The sequence below is a fragment of the Coregonus clupeaformis genome, chromosome 7 (assembly GCF_020615455.1).
Source record: "Coregonus clupeaformis isolate EN_2021a chromosome 7, ASM2061545v1, whole genome shotgun sequence".
Taxonomy (NCBI): domain Eukaryota; kingdom Metazoa; phylum Chordata; class Actinopteri; order Salmoniformes; family Salmonidae; genus Coregonus; species Coregonus clupeaformis.
Genome location: NC_059198.1, coordinates 17,452,841 through 17,472,158, shown reverse-complemented (window position 1 = coordinate 17,472,158; position 19,318 = coordinate 17,452,841). Strand labels below are relative to the sequence as shown.

General features: G+C 41.0%; 2 protein-coding genes across 11 annotated transcripts in view; both read right to left on the bottom strand.

Moving 5' to 3' along the window:
- The window catches only part of lpin2 (lipin 2), a 60,638-nt gene extending 59,168 nt beyond the window's left edge, over positions 1-1,470 (bottom strand). The window contains exon 1 of the mRNA XM_041881174.2: positions 1,357-1,470. The gene's annotated coding sequence lies outside the window, so the exon portion shown is untranslated. The remainder of the gene's footprint in view (positions 1-1,356) is intronic.
- A 1,362-nt stretch (positions 1,471-2,832) lies between these two features.
- The window catches only part of LOC121569886 (M-protein, striated muscle), a 43,598-nt gene continuing 27,112 nt past the window's right edge, over positions 2,833-19,318 (bottom strand). For 7 of the 10 annotated variants that reach the window (XM_045221192.1, XM_045221185.1, XM_045221187.1 and 4 more), the window contains 18 exons: positions 17,304-17,460; positions 17,081-17,187; positions 16,860-16,904; positions 16,486-16,622; positions 16,032-16,176; positions 15,553-15,612; positions 15,337-15,404; positions 15,033-15,146; positions 13,503-13,590; positions 13,359-13,397; positions 12,509-12,614; positions 12,180-12,343; positions 12,016-12,052; positions 7,728-7,750; positions 7,490-7,545; positions 6,963-7,178; positions 4,158-4,308; positions 2,833-3,621 (listed from right to left, as the gene is read on the bottom strand). In XM_045221192.1, coding sequence (XP_045077127.1) covers positions 3,374-3,621; positions 4,158-4,308; positions 6,963-7,178; positions 7,490-7,545; positions 7,728-7,750; positions 12,016-12,052; positions 12,180-12,343; positions 12,509-12,614; positions 13,359-13,397; positions 13,503-13,590; positions 15,033-15,146; positions 15,337-15,404; positions 15,553-15,612; positions 16,032-16,176; positions 16,486-16,622; positions 16,860-16,904; positions 17,081-17,187; positions 17,304-17,460 — 1,961 coding nt within the window. In that variant the 3' untranslated portion in view covers positions 2,833-3,373. Of the gene's footprint in view, positions 3,622-4,157; positions 4,309-5,929; positions 7,179-7,489; positions 7,546-7,727; positions 7,751-12,015; positions 12,053-12,179; positions 12,344-12,508; positions 12,615-13,358; positions 13,398-13,502; positions 13,591-15,032; positions 15,147-15,336; positions 15,405-15,552; positions 15,613-16,031; positions 16,177-16,485; positions 16,623-16,859; positions 16,905-17,080; positions 17,188-17,303; positions 17,461-19,318 lie in introns of those variants that run through there. The other 3 variants (XM_041881176.2, XM_045221191.1, XM_045221193.1) reach the window with 1 other exon arrangement.

The following is a 19,318-nucleotide window of genomic DNA, read 5'->3' as shown; positions in this document are numbered from 1 at the left end:
CCAGTTACAGTAAGTAGAATTTCAGTAAAGCAGACATAAAATCAAGTTTGATGAGGAAACAAACTAACTTTTTCATGCACCCACAAAAGGAAACCACTGCCTTGCTGAGCTCAGTTAATGTGAACTTTAGATTGGCAGGTACAGACAACAGATTTAGTTTTGTTTTCATTTTGAATGTGTCACTTGCATGTGGAGGTATTTTTGTTATTGCACCTGTCAACAACAATAAGCTCCTTCTACCGCACACTATTGGTCCTTGATGGTGTTGTACACCTGATAGTGTAATTAACACATTAATAATACTGTTCTCTTAAATCCAGACACATACAGCATATAATATTCAGTTACAGTCAGACACTGAGGGTAAAGACAAGTTTGCTCTGCCTTATCAACAGGCGTAGCTGTAGAAGACCTGTTATCATCCTTGACTCACTGGCCACTAAGATGGTTAGAGAGCACCTTGGCTAGCGGTAATCTTATTTACCAGATTACAGGGCATATCTGGCTTTTCTTCTCTACTGTAGGCACGTTTATGTACTGTTCCACATCCAAGTGCCCAGCAATGTGCTTTGCAAAGATTGTGTGTTCAGTTCAGGAGCCAATCCCATTGCAAAACATGCCATGAGTTGGGATGAAGTCGTTTTAAAGTCATGCACTGTAAAATGTGCACAACATCAAATAGTGGGCCACCAACAAAAATGTAAACAATAGACTATAGGTAGAGCAAATGCACCCCATTCCATGGCATTTGGCTGCAAGTAGCCTAGCGGTTAGAGCGATTATTATTCAATTCAAGGGGTACATTTCAATGGGTTTGTCTTGAATGCCAAATTGTCATTCAAGACTAGCATTTCTTAAGTAAAAGCTAGCAACATTGTATGTCTACTAAGCTTTATGAGTAAGATTGTGTGATATTGTTGCTGTGTCTATAAACATTTACTGAAATTATGCTATTATCCATTGCCACCCTAGCCACTCTTGACATGCGTAACGTCAGACAAAGTAGAGGCAATTCTAACCTAAATATATGTATAAATATATGTATGTATATTTAATTACAATACAATTTAGAGCTTGATGAGCGAGAGCTAGGCTGCTCATCAGAAGTCTTTAAAAAAAAACGTTATATATACTAGCTAGCTAGCTAGCTTCTTACAGTAACAGTTTATTGTATGCCTGCTACGTTAGCTGACGTTAAGGCTAAACCGATACTGACTGTGTTGCCTAAGCTACATATAGCTAGCCCAGTCAAACGTCAGATTCGTACTAAAGCCTCAATGAAAAACCTACTGTTTCGCAGAGAACTGCAGCGTATCAACTTTACCGGCGAGAGTAGCCTAGTACTTGAATACATACCGTTTTCAGACAGTCATTTGGCAGCCGGTGTCCGTTATTTCTCACCGTGGCAGTTCACCTCAACTCGAGCCTCTACGTAGTTGGCTCGTCTCGCGGCGCTGTGATCTAACCATATGACGAAGCAAACCGTGCTTTCACGTGATACAATGTAACAGTTTCCATCTACTGGCGTTTTACCAGTACAATGTATCAATTTGAGAAATTCCACACAGACTCGCGCTTTTACAATCTAACCTTGTATTATTTTTCATTATTATCACACCATATTATGCAGGCCTATAGCCTACCAAACATAACATGACTCATGAGTTTCAATGCACAGCAACTGCGCAATTCAAACAATTATACCAGTCAAGAGAAGTGACCCATGCAATATCCTCGATAATTGTGTATGAATTACAAGTGTTCATTCACCAAGTGATATTAATTTAAACAAAAATAAACACAATGATGTTGCCTCCAAGCTAATTGGGTGAACTGAGTGACATGTTCTAATATTTGACCTTGCTGTGATTTTACTCTGCTCTGGTTCACTTCAGGTATTCACGTTTAGTTTGTCCTTCACTGCCTCTCTTGCCTATAGACCCATATCATTCCTTTGGTGACTTTGACTTCTATTAGGCCTGTGCATGAGAAACTAATGTTTGTTCAAAAATCGGTCAGTTGTGTATCCCTCAATACACATACTCCTGTTTCATTGGTGAACATATGTCATTCCCAATCTCAGGTGTCTTAAAGTGGCCTATTACTGCATTTTATTCAATCAAAAAATATTATTAAATCCACACTCTTAAAAGCACAAAAAAAATGCTAGCAATAACACCACCAAAGGTTAAAGATGTGAAGATTATGCAAATTATGCCCTTTTTTGTGGCCCTTCCTTTGAGCTACAAGTTTATAGCTAGGACTGCATGTTTGAGTTATACATTGTAATACAAAATGACATCCCCTCACTCTGTATTTTAATCTTCCCTGCTTTTAAAGGCCCAATGCAGCCGTTTTTATATCAATATCAAATCATTTCTGGGTAACAATTAAGTACTTAACAGTAAAAGATTTTCATTAAAATGGGCACTTGGGAGCCAGGCCCACCCACTGGGGAGCCAGGCCCAGCCAATCAGAATAGGGTTTTCCCCACAAAAGGGCTTTATTACAGACAGAAATACTCCGTTTCATCAGCTGTCCAAATTCTCTGGTGGACATTCCTGTAGTCAGCATGCCAATTGCATGCTCCCTCAAAACTTGAGACATCTGTGGCATTGTGTTGTGTGACAAAACTGCACATTTTAGAGTGGCCTTGTATTGTCCCCAGCACAAGGTGTACCTGTGTAATGATCATTCTGTTTAATCAGCTTCTTGATATGCCACACCTGTCAGGTGGATGGATTATCTTGGCAAAGGAGAAATGCTCACTAACAGGGATGTAAACAAATTTGTGCACAAAATTTGAGAGAAATACGATTTTTGTGCGAATGCAACATTTCTGAGATCTTTTATTTCAGCTCATGAAACATGGGACCAACACTTTACATGTTGCGTTTATATTTTCGTTCGGTATATTTTTCAAGCAAGAATCTTGCTAGGACTGTCTGGGAGTGGTCTGAGTGGGGAGGGGAAAACTGAAAACTAGCTGTTATTGGCAGGGAGGTTTGGAACTCTCTTTGTCATTGCTCTATTAACCAATTTACCGCATGTGGATGTCACCTTGGAAAGCCGAAACGCCTGCTCATGCAAACCTACTGATTAGGAAGTCCTGTGTAGATTGTATTTTTAACCAGAAACTATCAGGAAACAACACTGATCAAATTTTTTGACAGAATGTTAGTTTCATCAGCGGAAATTTTGACAGCATTGGGCTTTTAAAGAAAAGGAAGAGTGAATTACGATGTTGGGAGAAAAACAGTTATTCCAGTGGTGTTTCAGTGATGCTCAAAGACACACATCATTCATGCAAGACGTATAAACCACATCAAACTCCAAAATAACTATTTCACTTATGTAACCAGCTTTCTGATTGTCACTCGTCTTGATCGTTTTTTCCCTTGTTAGTCTGTGGTTTCTCTGCCAGTTTCTCAGATGTGGGGACATCATCTGGCTTCGCCTCATCTGCTGTAGTTGTGGGCTGCTGCAGGGTCTCCTGCTTGCCGACCTTGCTTGCAACAGCAGGGGCAGCCTTTTTCTTGTCTGCGGTTTTGTCCTCCATCTTCTTTTCTTCTTTCTTCTTCCCCTCCTTTTCCTCTGGAGGCTTCTGGAGGATTACAGAATCTAAGGAAACACACACACACACACACACACACACACACAGGTAAATAATTTCACATCGATTCTTCCAGAGAAAGGACATTACTTATGTTTAATCAGTGACTCAATCAGAAGACTGCCCTTGCCATCACCAAAACGTCCATCCAAAACAACTTCACTAGTTTGGTGGTGAAGAAAACAACCTAACTAAATTTTTCCCCTAACCTCAAACATGACTTTTTGTGATAGTGCTTACACTTTTGACTCAAAAAGGATAAACATGATGATGATGCTCTCCACGTCTTCTGAAGGTGATAGACTGACACATTGAAGTAAGATAGGTCCTAGTCTCTTGTGACAGACTGTTACTCCAGATCTGGGTTCTGAGATGAGATAATTACTCTGTACACTGTTTTAACTTAGTAGTAAGTTTGTATTTTTTAAAATCAGAAGTGTGGCCTAATTGAAGGTGTAGCCTAATATTCGCATTTATTCACATTAAAAGTATTTTGTGTTAAGAATTTTCTTGCACACATTATTGTGGACAGCTGTCGCCTCACCCTTTCTCTTCTGCATTTTCTTCCCAGTGACTGACTTCCTCCTCTCTGTTGGGGTGGTAGGTCTGCTTTTAGACCCAATGATCACATTCCCATCAGCATCAGTCAAATAGGAGGTCACTCCCAAGTCCCCTTTGCCTTCTGTTACAACCAACTGGCAAATGGAAAATGTTTTAGGATTTACACACACACACACAAACACACACGCACACACACACACACACAAACACATACCTTGCACACAGAATTTCCCTAGCTACTTTTAAAACTAGTCTCGTGAATAAAAAGTTAAATTTCATCAAGCCATGTTTAAAAAATGGGCTCTACTTCAAAGACATTGTTGGCATTTGAGATTACTTACCAGACTGCAAAACTTTCCTAATGTGATTTATAGGCCTACAAATTAAATGTCACTAAAACGTCTTCTGAGAAGAGGGCTGCAAAAAACATGTCAACAACTAATTTTGTTCCAGGATCACATGATATTATTGCTGGTGTAATAAGCTATTGATCATGTTTACTTGTGCATGGACTAAAAAATGTAGCTAATGCTTTGCGGTTTAGTGTGTCTGACAGCAGAGAGCAGAATGTTCTACCACATAGAATAGCCTACTGCAAAAAATAATACAACACTTGAGATACTGCATCTCAGATCAGTTTAGCCTTTTGGACTATAATGAATATGAATGATTGGGACCTGATCCTAGATCAGCACTCATACTCTTTATGAATACAGGCCCTGGTATTCTTGTTTCAGACCCCTGGCTAACCCACTTCCTGGTCTCTCTACATGTTTGAGTTATGTGACAGGCTGCTCTCATTATATTCTGGTGACTTAGCCCTTTGTTTGTTTTAATGTCATTGCAATCACATTTCCTGGGTCTAATGTCCATCTTTTCCAGTCAGTGAATCTAAAAATGGTGTCCCAGACTGGCACACACACTAAATGTATAACTAAGACTTTTCCCATTCAGTGACAGGGTCATGTGTGTGTTAGTTGATGATAAGACGTTCCTTTCCTTTATCACGAGGGCTTGGTGCACTGTTGCGTCACATCATAGACCTTATGTAGCAGTAGATTATTTCTGCGTCCCAAATGGGACCCTGTTCCCTATTTATTGCACTACTTTTGACCAGGTCCCATAGAGCTCTGGTTAAAAGTAGTGAACTATATTGGGAATAGGCTGCCATTTGGGACGCAACCAATTTAATGCCCTACTAGTGGTGAATCCTTGATGAGAAAACATCTAATGAACAAAAACATGGTGGGTGTCTGAGGGTGATTTGTGCTTACAAACACACAGTACAGAGAAATGTGATGGGAGGAGGGGTGCTCACTGGAAGTGTGTGTGGACAGAGTGCAGTTGGTTGAGTGTGTTGAGAGACAAAGCATATGGTACAAAGCAGCAGGGTTGTCAAGCTCAAGTCCCCAAGGGCCACAGACCCAGGTCTAAATCAGCCACTTGTTAAAAGATAACACTAAAAATCAGCAGGTGTGTGCGGTCGTCAAGGAGTTGAGTTTGACTCCCTTGTGTACGGAGAGAGGTGCTTGTGTATGTTCAGAGTGAGGGATTGCATTGCTCCTTGGTGATAGATGCCTTCATGGTCTTTGGAGACAAGATGACCATCAGACAATATCAGACAAGTGACCACGAGTGAATGGTGAACAGGAGACTGAAGCAGAGAGTGAAAAGTGGAGGGAGAGAATGGGGAATGGAGAATGAAGAGTGGGGTGTCATACAGAGGGAACAAAACACAGTGAGACAACAGAGGAGGACCTGGTGAGGGAGTCCATGCTCCATTTTATTAGTCCTTCTCATGAGACAGCGGACAGAGGAAGTGATGTCATAATCATTACGTAGTGATAGAGGAAGTGATGTCATAATCATTACTGAGAGACAGGGGAAGTGATGTCAGAATCACTACATAATGACAGAGGAAGTGATGTCATAATCATTACTGAGTGACAGAGGAAGTAATGTCATAATCACTGCATAGTGACAGGGGAAGTGATGTCATAATCAGAGGAAGTGATGCCATAATCATTATATAGTGGCAGAAGGAGTGATGTAATAACACACTGAGTGACATAGGTGGTGACATCATATTCAGTAAACAGTGATTGTGAATGAAAAAACAACACAGGATCTGTTCAAATTCCACATGACAGAAAAAATCTTCCTTTGTCAGTGCTTATAGAGCATCTATTCACTTCCTTACTTTTTAAAACTCTTGCATGGCACATACAGTAATAACCTTTGAGTAAGCTAACAAGGTTTTCAGCATCTTAAATTTACTTCACATAGTCCTTTTTAACCAATACTAGATGGTTAACCTTTTAGCTTTAAGTCTATTGCAGTAAATTAATTTGAATTAACACAAACATTTGTCTTTACATACCTTTTTAGTGTGTCAATACTTAGCAAAATATAGCAAATATTGTAATACATGGGGGAATTTTATAAATGTATAACTATACTCATCGTGGTGTCAAAATTAAGGATGATTGGACCTAAAGTATTGTGTTTATGTTTTTTGTAATTCTCAGATTTTTCTCGGAACGTTTGGACATTTCATGCTCAGAGTAAAACGATACACCTTTTCAAACTAGAGTTAAATACTGTATAGACTACCATAAAAACCATCTCAAACCATCAAACCAACGCTCAGGACTTCTTTCTTTTTTCTTTGTCTTTTTTTATGTATTTTTATACATAATATTCACGCAAAGATTGAGGTCTCCCTTATTTCTTGCCGGCCTTCTTTCTTTCTCCCTTATTTCTTGCTGTCGGGACTGAAGACACTTACGGTGAAGTCGGCGCTCTCTGTGCCGTACTTGTTCTTCACCAGGATACTGTACTTGCCCGAGTCTGTCGTGTTCACCGTGGTGATGGTGAAGCTGGCGTACTTGCCCGCCTCGAACTTCATGACGTAGTGGCCATCAGACACAATCTCCCTCTCGTTCTTCAGCCAGACTACCTCAGGCAGGGGTTCGCCCGAAATGTTACAGGTCAGGTTCAGGGCCTGATGGCGAGAGACAAGATCAGACATAATAAGGTGAGTCTGAAATGGCAACCTATAATGGCACCCTATTCCCTATATAGCATCCTACTTTTGACCAGAGCTCTTCCTTATATAGTGTATGACTTTAGACCATAGCTGATCAAAAGTAGTGCACTATATAGGGAATACTAGGGTACCATTTCAGATGCAGCCGTAGTAGTGTCATACACAATCAAGTCTGCAATGCTTGAGTCCCAGGCCAGTATGGAACCATGGACATGCATATACAGACAGACAGACAGACAGATCCAGATCCATCCAGACATGGTTACCTTTAACTCCTGTATGGTGACGACATCAGGCAGGCCTCCTGCCACGCGAGCACGATCTGAAACAAAGAGCACCAAATTAGACCACTGACCTCAGATCAGTTTGAAAATAACAGTACCCACTACAATACTGAGAGCAGCCCTCTCATCCCCATCTAATAATGTGTGTGTGTGTGTGTGTGTGTGTGTGTGTGTGTGTGTGTGTGTGTGTGTGTGTGTGTGTGTGTGTGTGTGTACTTACTTCTCTCTGCAATAGCGGCCGCTCTGACATTGGAAGAGACAAAACAGATTGAAGAACAAAGATAAGAGAAATGAATGCAGAGAATGTGTTTGGACTGGAGCCAGGAAGCATGTCTAAGTAAAGCCTTCATTACATTTTACATTTTAGTCATTTAGCAGACACTCTTATCCAGAGCGATTTACAGTTAGTGAGTGCATACATTTTCATACTGGCCCCCCGTGGGAAACAAACCCACAACCCTGGCGTTGCAAGCACCATGCTCTACCAACTGAGCTACATGGGGCCTTACTCTTACACTTCCCTATGCCCTTACTCAAAGCCTGTCAGAGACTGCCTGCTATATAAACATACATGCACAGAGAGAGTGGCTTGGCAGACTGAGAGGAACACCAAATATAGCAATCACATGAAAGGAAGGATGGATGCAGAGTACCCAGCAAACCAAAACTGGTTCTTTGAATGTTCCCAGAACATTTCCTTCCTTTTGTGGGAATGGTGTTAGAACATTACCCCCAAAGGTTATAGTAACACAACATGTGTCCAGTTGTGCTGATGATTATACAATGTTTGTATTAGGGTGCACAGAACATTCCTCTGATGTTACAAGAATGTTAACAGAACATATTTGTAATGTTCTTTAAAAGTTCACAAAACATTTCATTAGGTTGTGGGAACAGTGTGGGGGACATTGAAGAGATAGGTTCCCAAAACACAAAATCGGGGTGCACAAATGTTCAAGAATGTGCAAAGATGTTGCAAGAATGCTCACATACATCTTTATGTATTCATTAAAGGTTTCTGAAATATAATATTTAGGTTTTACCCAGCATTCCCTTTGGCACTTTAGCAAGTCTTTATTCATATAAAACATCTGATTTATTGAATTTTCCATGTGGTCTATATGACATTTCATGACATTTCTACCTTTAGATTTTGTGGCATTGAGAAAGTCAAGATATCAGACAGGGGAGGTGATATAAATAATACTCTGAGCAAAAGATAATGTTTTTGGATTTTCACCCTCCAGACATTATACCCCAAAGGTCTTAATGATGAAAAGCCCATGCATGTTATGTTGTAAATGTGAACATGAATTAATGCCGCCACTTCAGACTACGCTGACATTTTTTCTTGCACTGTACCCAATGATTTATGAAAACTTACTTGATAGGTTTGATGTCCTCATTGTGGTTTTACAGATTTGTTTAATGCATTTTATGTACACACTTTATTAGAATACTTATGAAATGGACGTTGTTATTTTCCCTCGACTTCAACCCCATTCGATGCATTGAACGGATGTGGATGGAGCAATGTCTACATAAGGGTGCAAATTATAAACACTCACAAAAGCTCTGACAAAGGCCTTGTGGCCGATACGTAAAGCTTAATAAAGAGCAGTGATACTAGCAAGAGCAGTGTTTCTTCTTTTTCCTCGTGTGGCCCATATTAAAAAGCACTTCATTTAATATAAAAGGCTTTTAAATTAAATATTAATGCACAATTTCTTCTTAAAATATCAAAGGGACGCAAAAGGCACTCTTTTTGTGGAATGGGCCTTTTATTATATTTATTTCACCTTTATTTAACCAGGTAAGCCAGTTGAGAACAAGTTCTCATTTACAACTGCGACCTGGCCAAGATAAAGCAAAGCAGTGCGATAAAAACAACAACGCAGAGTTACATATGGGGTAAACAAAACATAAAGTCAAAAATACAACAGAAAATATATATACAGTATGTGCGAATGTAGTAAATTATGGAGGTAAGGCCATAGTGCAAAATAGTTACAATTTCTTATTAACACTGGAATGATAGATGTGTAAAAGATGATGTGCAAATAGAGATACTGGGGTGCAAATTAGCAAAATAAATAACAATATGGGGATGAGGTAGTTGGGTGGGCTAATTTCAGAATGGCTGTGTACAGGTGCAGTGATCGGTAAGGTGCTCTGACAACTGATGCTTTAAGTTAGTGAGGGAGATAAGAGTCTCCAGCTTCAGAGATTTTTGCAGTTCGTTCCAGTCATTGGCAGCAGAGAACTGGAAGGAATGGCGGCCAAAGGAGGTGTTGGCTTTGGGGATGACCAGTGAGATATACCTGCTGGAGCGCAGACTATGGGTGGGTGTTGCTATGGTGACCAGTGAGCTAAGATAAGGCGGGGATTTTCCTAGCAGTGATTTATAGATGACCTGGAGCCAGTGGGTTTGGCGACGAATATGTAGTGAGGGCCAGCCAACAAGAGCGTACAGGTCACAATGGTGAGTAGTATATGGGGCTTTGGTGACAAAACGGATGGCACTGTGATAGACTACATCCAATTTTCTGAGTAGAGTGTTGGAGGCTAATTTGTTAATGACATCGCCAAAGTCAAGGATCGTAGGATAGTCAGTTTTACGAGGGCATGTTTGGCAGCATGAGTGAAGGAGGCTTTGTTGCGAAATAGGAAGCCGATTCTAGATCTAACTTTTGATTGGAGATGCTTAATGTGAGTCTGGAAGGAGAGTTTACAATCTAACCAGACACCTAGGTATTTGTAGTTGTCCACATACTCTAGGTCAGACCCGCCGAGAGTAGTGATTCTAGTCGGGTGGGCGGGTGCAAGCAGCGTTCGGTTGAAGAGCATGCATTTAGTTTTACTAGTGTTTAAGAGCAGTTGGAGGCTACGGAAGGAGTGTTGTATGGCGTTGAAGCTCGTTTGGAGGTTTGTTAACACAGTGTCCAATGAAGGGCCAGATGTATACAAAATGGTGTCGTCCGCATAGAGGTGGATCCGAGCGTCACCAGCAGCAAGAGCGGCATCCTTGATATACACAGAGAAGAGAGTCGGCCCGAGAATTGAACCCTGTGGTACCCCCATAGAGACTGCCAGACAACAGGCCCTCCGATTTGACACATTGAACTCTATCTGAGAAGTAGTTGGTGAACCAGGCGAGGCAGTCATTTGAGAAACCAAGGCTATTTAGTCTGCCAATAAGAATGCGGTGGTTGACAGAGTCGAAAGCCTTGGCCAGGTCGATGAAGACGGCTGTGCAGTACTGTCTTTTATCGATCAGAGTTATAATATCGTTTAGTATCTTGAGCGTGGCTGAGGCGCACCCATGACCAGCTCGGAAACCGGATTGCATAGCGGAGAAGGTACGGTGGGATTCGAAATGTTCGGTGATCTGTTTGTTAACTTGGCTTTCAAATACTTTCGAAAGGCAGGGCAGGATGGATATAGGTCTGTAACAGTTTGGATCTAGAGTGTCACCCCCTTTGAAGAGGGGGATGACCGCGGCAGCTTTCCAATCTCTGGGAATCTCAGACGTTACGAAAGAGAGGTTGAACAGGTTAGTAATAGGGGCTGCGACAATTTCGGCAGCTAATTTTAGAAAGAAAGTGTCCAGATTGTCTAGCCCAGCTGATTTGTAGGGGTCCAGATTTTTCAGCTCTTTCAGAACATCAGCTGTCTGAATTTGTATTAACATTAGCTGAACATTGCTATAATGTTTTCTCAGAACCACTTGTATTAAATCCAGACATAATTGCTGACGTTTGTTAAGGGAACGTTATTGGAACAATCATGTTATAACATCACACTATAACTTTACGAGAGTCTTGTGGGAATGTTCCCTGCACGTTATTTGGGGTGTTTAGCTTGACGTCTCCATAAATATTCACAGAACGTTTCTGTAATGTTTTTTCAGAACCTATTCAATTGAATCCAGACATAATTACTGAAGTATGTTCAGGGAATGTTTTTAGAACCCATCTCATAATGTCACACAATACAATAATTTTATGAGACCATTGTAGAGATATTTTCTGCTTGTTGTTATGGGTGTTTTAAATAACATATCCATCAACATTAGTAGATCGTTCCTGTAATGTTTGCTCAGAACCCCTTCTATTGCTCCCTCATTTTGTTGCGGCAGTACGTTCTAAGAGCATTACTGGAACATTGTGTTATTACGTTGTGTTATCACACACCTAATGAGAACATTATGTGGTAGTTTTTACACAACATTTTAGTGACTGTTAGGAGAACATTCCAAGGATATTTCACTTCAACATTTTCTCAGAAAACATATTTGGTGACATTCTTAGAATGTTTGTGGGACGTTTTCATCCTAATGTTAGCTCAAACCCTAACTAGATCTTAATGGGAATGTTAGCTAATGTTCTAGGAATGTTCCGGGTTTGCTGGGTACTTACTGGCATGCCACATCCACAACATGTAGAACAGCTTGCTAACACAATGGGGGAAAAGTGTGTATAAAAATCCATTAATGTGGGGTAACTTACTTGAGCCTCTGGAATTCTGCATATGCGTCATCAAATGCTGGAAGAAATAAGAGGAGGTGAGTAAACCTATCAAAGCATTGATGAAGGAACGGGAGCCCCTTAATTCCATGTAGATGTCAAAATGAGTGCACTATATAGGAAATAAGGTGTCATTTGGAACTCACCCTGGCCAGACAGCTCCACAGTCCTCTTCAGACCACCCTTCCCATCATGGAACTCGATGGCGTATTTGCCCTTGTCTTTCTCTGTGGGCTCTGTGATCTGGAGCCACAGCTGCTCTCCCACCACACCACTCTTAATGCGGTCTGTGAAGGCTATCGCTGAATCCCTATTAGAGAGAAAAACAACTCACTGAAACACACACACATAGGCTGCATCTCACAGACGACACACACCTGACAGTTGAATGTACTTGCAAACACGCACGAACACACACGCCCACATGAAGGTACGCACATCCGTGCACACAAACACAAGTAAGGAGACTACACACTTGTGGTGCCAGGTGACCTGGAGTGCCTCGTTGTAGTAACTGACAAAGGAGTAGAGTCTGATGCCCTCCTCTGTGCTTTGGATCTTCAGTGCAGTGGAGGAGTTGGCTAGGGAACGTTACAGAGATATTACACAGTGCAACATTACATAGATGTTATACAGTGCAACATTACAGAGATGTTACACAGTGCAACATTACAGAGATGTTACACAGTGCAATGTTACAGAGATGTTACACAGTGCACCGTTACAGAGATGTTATACAGTGTAACATTACATAGATGTTACATAGTGCAACGTTACAGAGATGCTACACAGTGCAACATTACATACATGTTACACAGTGCAACATTACAGAGATGTTACACAGTACAAGGTTACAGAGATGTTACACAGTGCAACGTTACAGAGATGTTATACAGTGCAACATAACAGAGATGTTATAATAATAAAGTGCAATGTTACAGAGATGTTAGACAGTACAACGTTACAGAGATGTTATAAAGTGCAATGTTACAGAGATGTTACACAGTACAACGTTACAGAGATGTTATACAGTGTAACATTACAGAGATGTTACACAGTACAAGGTTACAGAGATGTTATACAGTGCAACGTTACAGAGATGTTACACAGTGCAACATTACAGAGATGTTACACAGTGCAACGTTACAGAGATGTTATAAAGTGCAACGTTACAGAGGCATTACAGAGACGTTACACAGTGCAGAGTTACACAGCGCGACGTTACACAGAGCAACTTTACAGAGGAACACTTTGTAGATGTTTTGAACACAAGTTAAACTTAAGTTAATTGGTTTACTACTGCAATGTGAGACACATGTACTTACCGATATTACTGAACACTTCATTCATCAAGTCTCTGAAACCTGGCGAACAGAAATGTGACAATTACGTCACTTTGTAAATATGATGAGGTCTTGTTGACAGTTTACTATACACACAATGAGGTATGGCTTTGAGGGGTTAGTCACCTTGTTCTGTCAGGTTCAATGTGGATGTGTCCTTCCCTCTGTCATCCTTCATAATAATCTCATAGACACCGGCATCCTTCTTTGAGATCTATAAGAGAAGGCCAGGTTTGAGACACACATCATTTTGTAAAGGATGAAAATTAAACTCTCAAGCGAAAAGGCAAGCTTTTCTCCCCTGCCATGGGTGCTGCAGGACACACATTTATTTGACACAAAAGCAAAAAAGCATTCTCAAAACAGCAAAACCAAGAAGATGATCACTTAAGGTGACAAAAAGATCAAGCTGATCCCAACTTTGAGTATTCTCCAGATAAGGTCCTCGAGGGAATTGTCTAGGTCTGTCGCTAGGGCTGCAGGAGGAGCATCACGCTGTAATAGGACACATGTGACATGTTTACATGCTGCACCGCTAAGGCACGATGCGTGTCACACGTGCACTCACTGTGCCACTTTTGACTACACACAGAAATGGGGATGAGTGGTGTGTTTGGCTGAAGACTAGGGAGACATATGTAGGGTGGAAAACAGGTGAATTACAAAAGGATGTGATATACTGTAAAAGACATAAAACAGATTTTATAATACAGATTAAGGGTAGACTCAGCGAAATTATGTTGCCACGAGCAGCATCGCAGATATTGAGATGAGCGAGATGCAAGGCCTTGCTCTCACATAGTCACACACAATATCTGCGCATGTGCACTGGTTCGCTTCACTCTGTTCACAGTGTGGTAGCCCAGGCACCAAAACAGCTCTTAGTTGTTGAGGAAATTGACCCAGTATGCAGTTTACTTTCTGCATCTACGTCAGTCTACCTTTAATACAGAGAACAAAGGTTGAGACATGGTGTGTTAGAGGGAAAATGTTGAATAGTGTTGAAATATGCTGTAATTTAGTAAGAAATAATACATTGATTATTAAATGGTGGGGTTAGAATTTAAGGTTTTATACAAATTTAAGTAAGGATTGGTTTGATGCTGTAACTGGAAATTACAGAGAAATTGTGATTAATATAATGAAGAAAGTGATATTAAGACAGTAATTTACGATTAGAGTAAGACAAAACTTTTCACATGGTCGCAACCCCTTCAGACCGCCTTATGCTCAACTTACTCCACCATCTTGCAGCCAGAAGATAGCATCCATGAAGTGTGAGGAACCCATCATATATTTATGATATATGAACATATAGACAGAGATGTGCAATGATGATACAGTCATACATAGTTGCAAACAAACAGCACATTGACTATATAATGATGTGTAGAACAAAAACATTCAATACATACAGTATGTTCATACATGTGCAGTATATTGAAAACATATAATATAATATTTTCAAACCTATATGTAGCCTACTGTATAGAAGAGCCATTCATATAGCCTAGAGTAATGTGCAAAACAATATTCTTAACGCTCTAAAGACAGCTATTGTGCAGTATGGTCTTATACTGCTGTATAAGAGACATGTGGTAAAGGATATATTTTTTATGTATGATGTGTATGAAATAACTGTAGAATCCCTCTCACCTGAGCAATCTCCAGTTTGAGCACTCCCTCGGTGAAGGTGAGTTTCTCGTCTCCCTTGATCTCACGCCCATCCTTGTACCACAATGCAACAGTCTCCTTCTTTATGTTCCCAACCTGCAGAGGGTGATAGCGATAGAGGGATGGAAATAGAGTTAGACAGAGATATGTTGTTCAGGTCCACTTCATTACTGCACACCGGTGGGTAACAAGTCATCTGGAGAAGTGTGTGAGCTAAGAATAATTTTCCTAATACTGACATCTATTTCCAAGAGTTCCCTCTAACCCTGTTTCTCAGCAGTCTCACCTTGCATTTCAGGACAACACAACATTCTGGGGTCACTTCATAACTCAGATACTCCACAAAGTGAGGACCTACGAAAAACAAGACAGTGGGAATATTTCAATTATCAATTATGTTGAAATGATTTCTGAAATTGTTCTATAAATCTAATATTCTAATATCTCATCATATCACTATTCTACTCATGACATATTTTCTTCATTTAAAAAGATCCCATACCTTGCTTTCTGTGCCATTCTTTGCGCATGAATGCAGACTCCTTCTGCAGCCCCTTGAACACTGGAAAAACACATCATTCCTGATTAGGCAACACAACTTTTATGTACAATTACATTAATCTTTCATGTAATATAGTCACTATGATGTGTCTTGTATTATTTAATCAGATACATTTGTCATTAATGTGTGAGCACAAATGTTCATGGTTTATAGTAAGCTTTTACTGCCCACTAGTGAAATATGTTAAGATCTAACTTCTGAGCCATAGTGGGGCTGTTTTTTCTTTACAACAGAGGAGAGATAGCCTGGTCCCAGATCTGTTTGTGCTCTTGCCTAGTCCATTGCTGTCCTTTTCAAGCTATGACAAAGACTGACAAGGAGTTGGCATGATAGCACAAACTGACTGGCTATCAGGCAAGAGGAGAGAGTGATGGAAGATGATAGGAGAAGGAGAGAATGAGAGGCAGAGTTTATCCTACCTTCTCCAATCAGCACCAAGCTGGACTGGTTGGTTGCTTTGCCGTCCTGCAGCTGGAAGGTGAAGGTTCCCTCGTCCTCTGGGAGCAGAGACTCCATGGTCATCTCAATCACACCTGTGTCTTTGTTAAAGTTCATCTTGTATTTCTGGAAAGCAGGCCATAGGAAAATACTTTTTAGTCTGGTCTCATAAACTTCATCTCAACAACATCAATTACACTAGATGTTATACATATGTAGGGAGCACAGGGTTGCAAATTGCAGGTCACTTTCCCAAAATTCCCAGGTTTTCCAGAAATGCCAGTTGGAGAATTCTCGCAATCAGCAAGGAATAAGCAGGAAATCCAGGAAACCTCGAACCAGGATTTCTGGAAAACCTGGGAATTTTAGCAACCCTAAGCGGCTCAACATTAAGAGACAGTTCAGTTATTTTGTTTCCATTCAGTGCCTACTTACCTCTCCCTGGGAGAGATTGTTGTCGTTAAACACATATTCTATTTTGCCATTAGCAGAGATCTTCTCAGCCTGCAGCCAGAAGCGAATTCTGCCCTTCTCCTGCAGCTCCACAGCCAGCTCTGTCTTTAAGGGAATAACTAGACAGATCGAATGAGAAGGAGAGAGACAGAGGAGAGAAAGTGAAAAAGTGAGAGCAGGAACAGAGAGGAAAGAGTCATACACAGAACAAACAAATGAGAAAAGATGTATGCATCCCAAATTACACCCTATTCCCTACACAGTGCACTACTTTTGCCCTGGTCAAAAGTGGTGCACTAAGGGAATAGGGTGCCATTTGGGACGCATCCATAGAACATGGTGTCTGAGTTTCTCACTGGGGAATTTGTGGTCATGGCTGATCTCCAGAAGTTTCTTCAGCTCTGTCAATAAAGAAAAAAGATTTATGAGATGAAATATGAATCAGAGATTAAGAAGTAGAAATTACACAGGAGCAATGAAGCTCTGCTACCCTCTTAACCTTCTAAGTTAGTTACTAAAGTGATAACGTGTTCAGACTAGTACAGTGCTACGGTACCACAGACACAGTGGGACTCACCCTCTGCTGAGAGAGTGTAGCTGGAGGATGCACCGTCGGTGTGGGTGACAGCACAAGAGTAAATGCCGATGTCATCCTCCGCAAGCATATTAAAGGTGGCCTTGGACCTGAGGGGAAGACGCAAAGGCACCAGCACAATCAACATACTGAAGTACTTTAGAGGGCCTAATCTTTCGAACTCGCACACACACACAAACACACACACAAATGCACACACACTCACTTCTCCCCACTGGTCGCCATAGTAATTCGAGTATCGTCTGTGATCTCTTCGTAGTTCTTTGACCACACAAATCTGGAGTCTGGAGTCAGGTTTGAGCAAGCAAAGTTCATGGAGATTACTCCATCATCATCAACGTCCACAACAATCTCCGTAGTGCCTGAGAGAGAACAGACCTAAAGTCAAACAAAGCTGGAGACTCAAAAATACATGCAAAGGTGCAGTATGACTAAATGTATTAATATTTTTTTTTACCATTAAAGGGATAGTTCAAAGACTGCTTACAGGGCAAGGAAACCAATGTGTAATTTTCTAATTTGGGTGAACTATCCCTTTAAGTGTTTGTACATTATCTGTATTTATACTTGGGATATAGTTGGGGGGGGTCTTTTTATTTAACTTTTATTTAACCAGGGAGACACATTGAGACCTAGGTCTCATTCACAATTGTGCACTGGTAACAACAGTCACATCAGCACACACACAATTATATACAAAATACAGTGAGGAAAACAAGTATTTGATCCCCTGCTGATTTTGTACGTTTGCCCACTGACAAATAAAGGATCAGTCTATAATTTTAATGGTAGGTTTATTTGAACAGTGAGAGACAGAATAACATCAAATAAATCCAGAAAAACGCATGTCAAAAATGTTATAAATTGATTTGCATTTTAAAGAGGGAAATAAGTATTTGACCCCTCTGCAAAACATGACTTAGTACTTGGTGGCAAAACCCTTGTTGGCAATCACAGAGGTCAGACGTTTCTTGTAGTTGGCCACCAGGTTTGCACACATCTCAGGAAGGATTTTGTCCCACTCCTCTTTGCAGATCTTCTCCAAGTCATTAAGGTTTCGAGGCTGACGTTTGGCAACTCGAACCTTCAGCTCCCTCCACAGATTTTCTATGGGATTAAGGGCTGGAGACTGGCTAGGCCACTCCAGGACCTTAATGTGCTTCTTCTTGAGCCCCTCCTTTGTTGCCTTGGTCGTGTGTTTTGGGTCATTGTCATGCTGGAATACCCATCCACGACCCATTTTCAATGACCTGGCTGAGGGAAGGAGGTTCTCACCCAAGATTTGATGGTACATGGCCCCGTCCATCGTCCCTTTGATGCAGTGAAGTTGTCCTGTCCTCTTAGCAGAAAAACACCCCCAAAGCATAATGTTTCCACCTCCATGTTTGACGGTGGGGATGGTGTTCTTGGGGTCATAGGCAGCATTCCTCCTCCTCCAAACACGGCGAGTTGAGTTGATGCCAAAGAGCTCCATTTTGGTCTCATCTGACCACAACACTTTCACCCAGTTCTCCTCTGAATCATTCAGATGTTAATTGGCAAACTTCAGACGGTCATGTATATGTGCTTTCTTGAGCAGGGGGACCTTGCGGGCGCTGCAGGATTTCAGTCCTTCAAGGCGTAGTGTGTTACCAATTGTTTTCTTGGTGACTATGGTCCCAGCTGCCTTGAAATCATTGACAAGATCCTCCCGTGTAGTTCTGGGCTGATTCCTCACCGTTCTCATGATCATTGCAACTCCACGAGGTGAGATCTTGTATGGAGCCCCAGGCCGAGGGAGATTGACAGTTATTTTGTGTTTCTTCCATTTGGCAATAATCGCACCAACTGTTGTCACCTTCTCACCAAGCTGCTTGGCGATGGTCTTGTAGCCCATTCCAGCCTTGTGTAGGTCTACAATCTTGTCCCTGACATCCTTGGAGAGCTCTTTGGTCTTGGCCATGGTGGAGAGTTTGGAATCTGATTGATTGATTGCTTCTGTGGACAGGTGTCTTTTATACAGGTAACAAACTGAGATTAGGAGCACTCCCTTTAAGAGTGTGCTCCTAATCTCAGCTCGTTACCTGTATAAAAGACACCTGGGATCCAGAAATCTTTCTGATTGAGAGGTGGTCAAATACTTATTTCCCTCATTAAAATGCAAATCAATTTATAACATTTTTGACATGCGTTTTACTGGATTTTTCTGTTGTTATTCTGTCTCTCACAATATACACATTA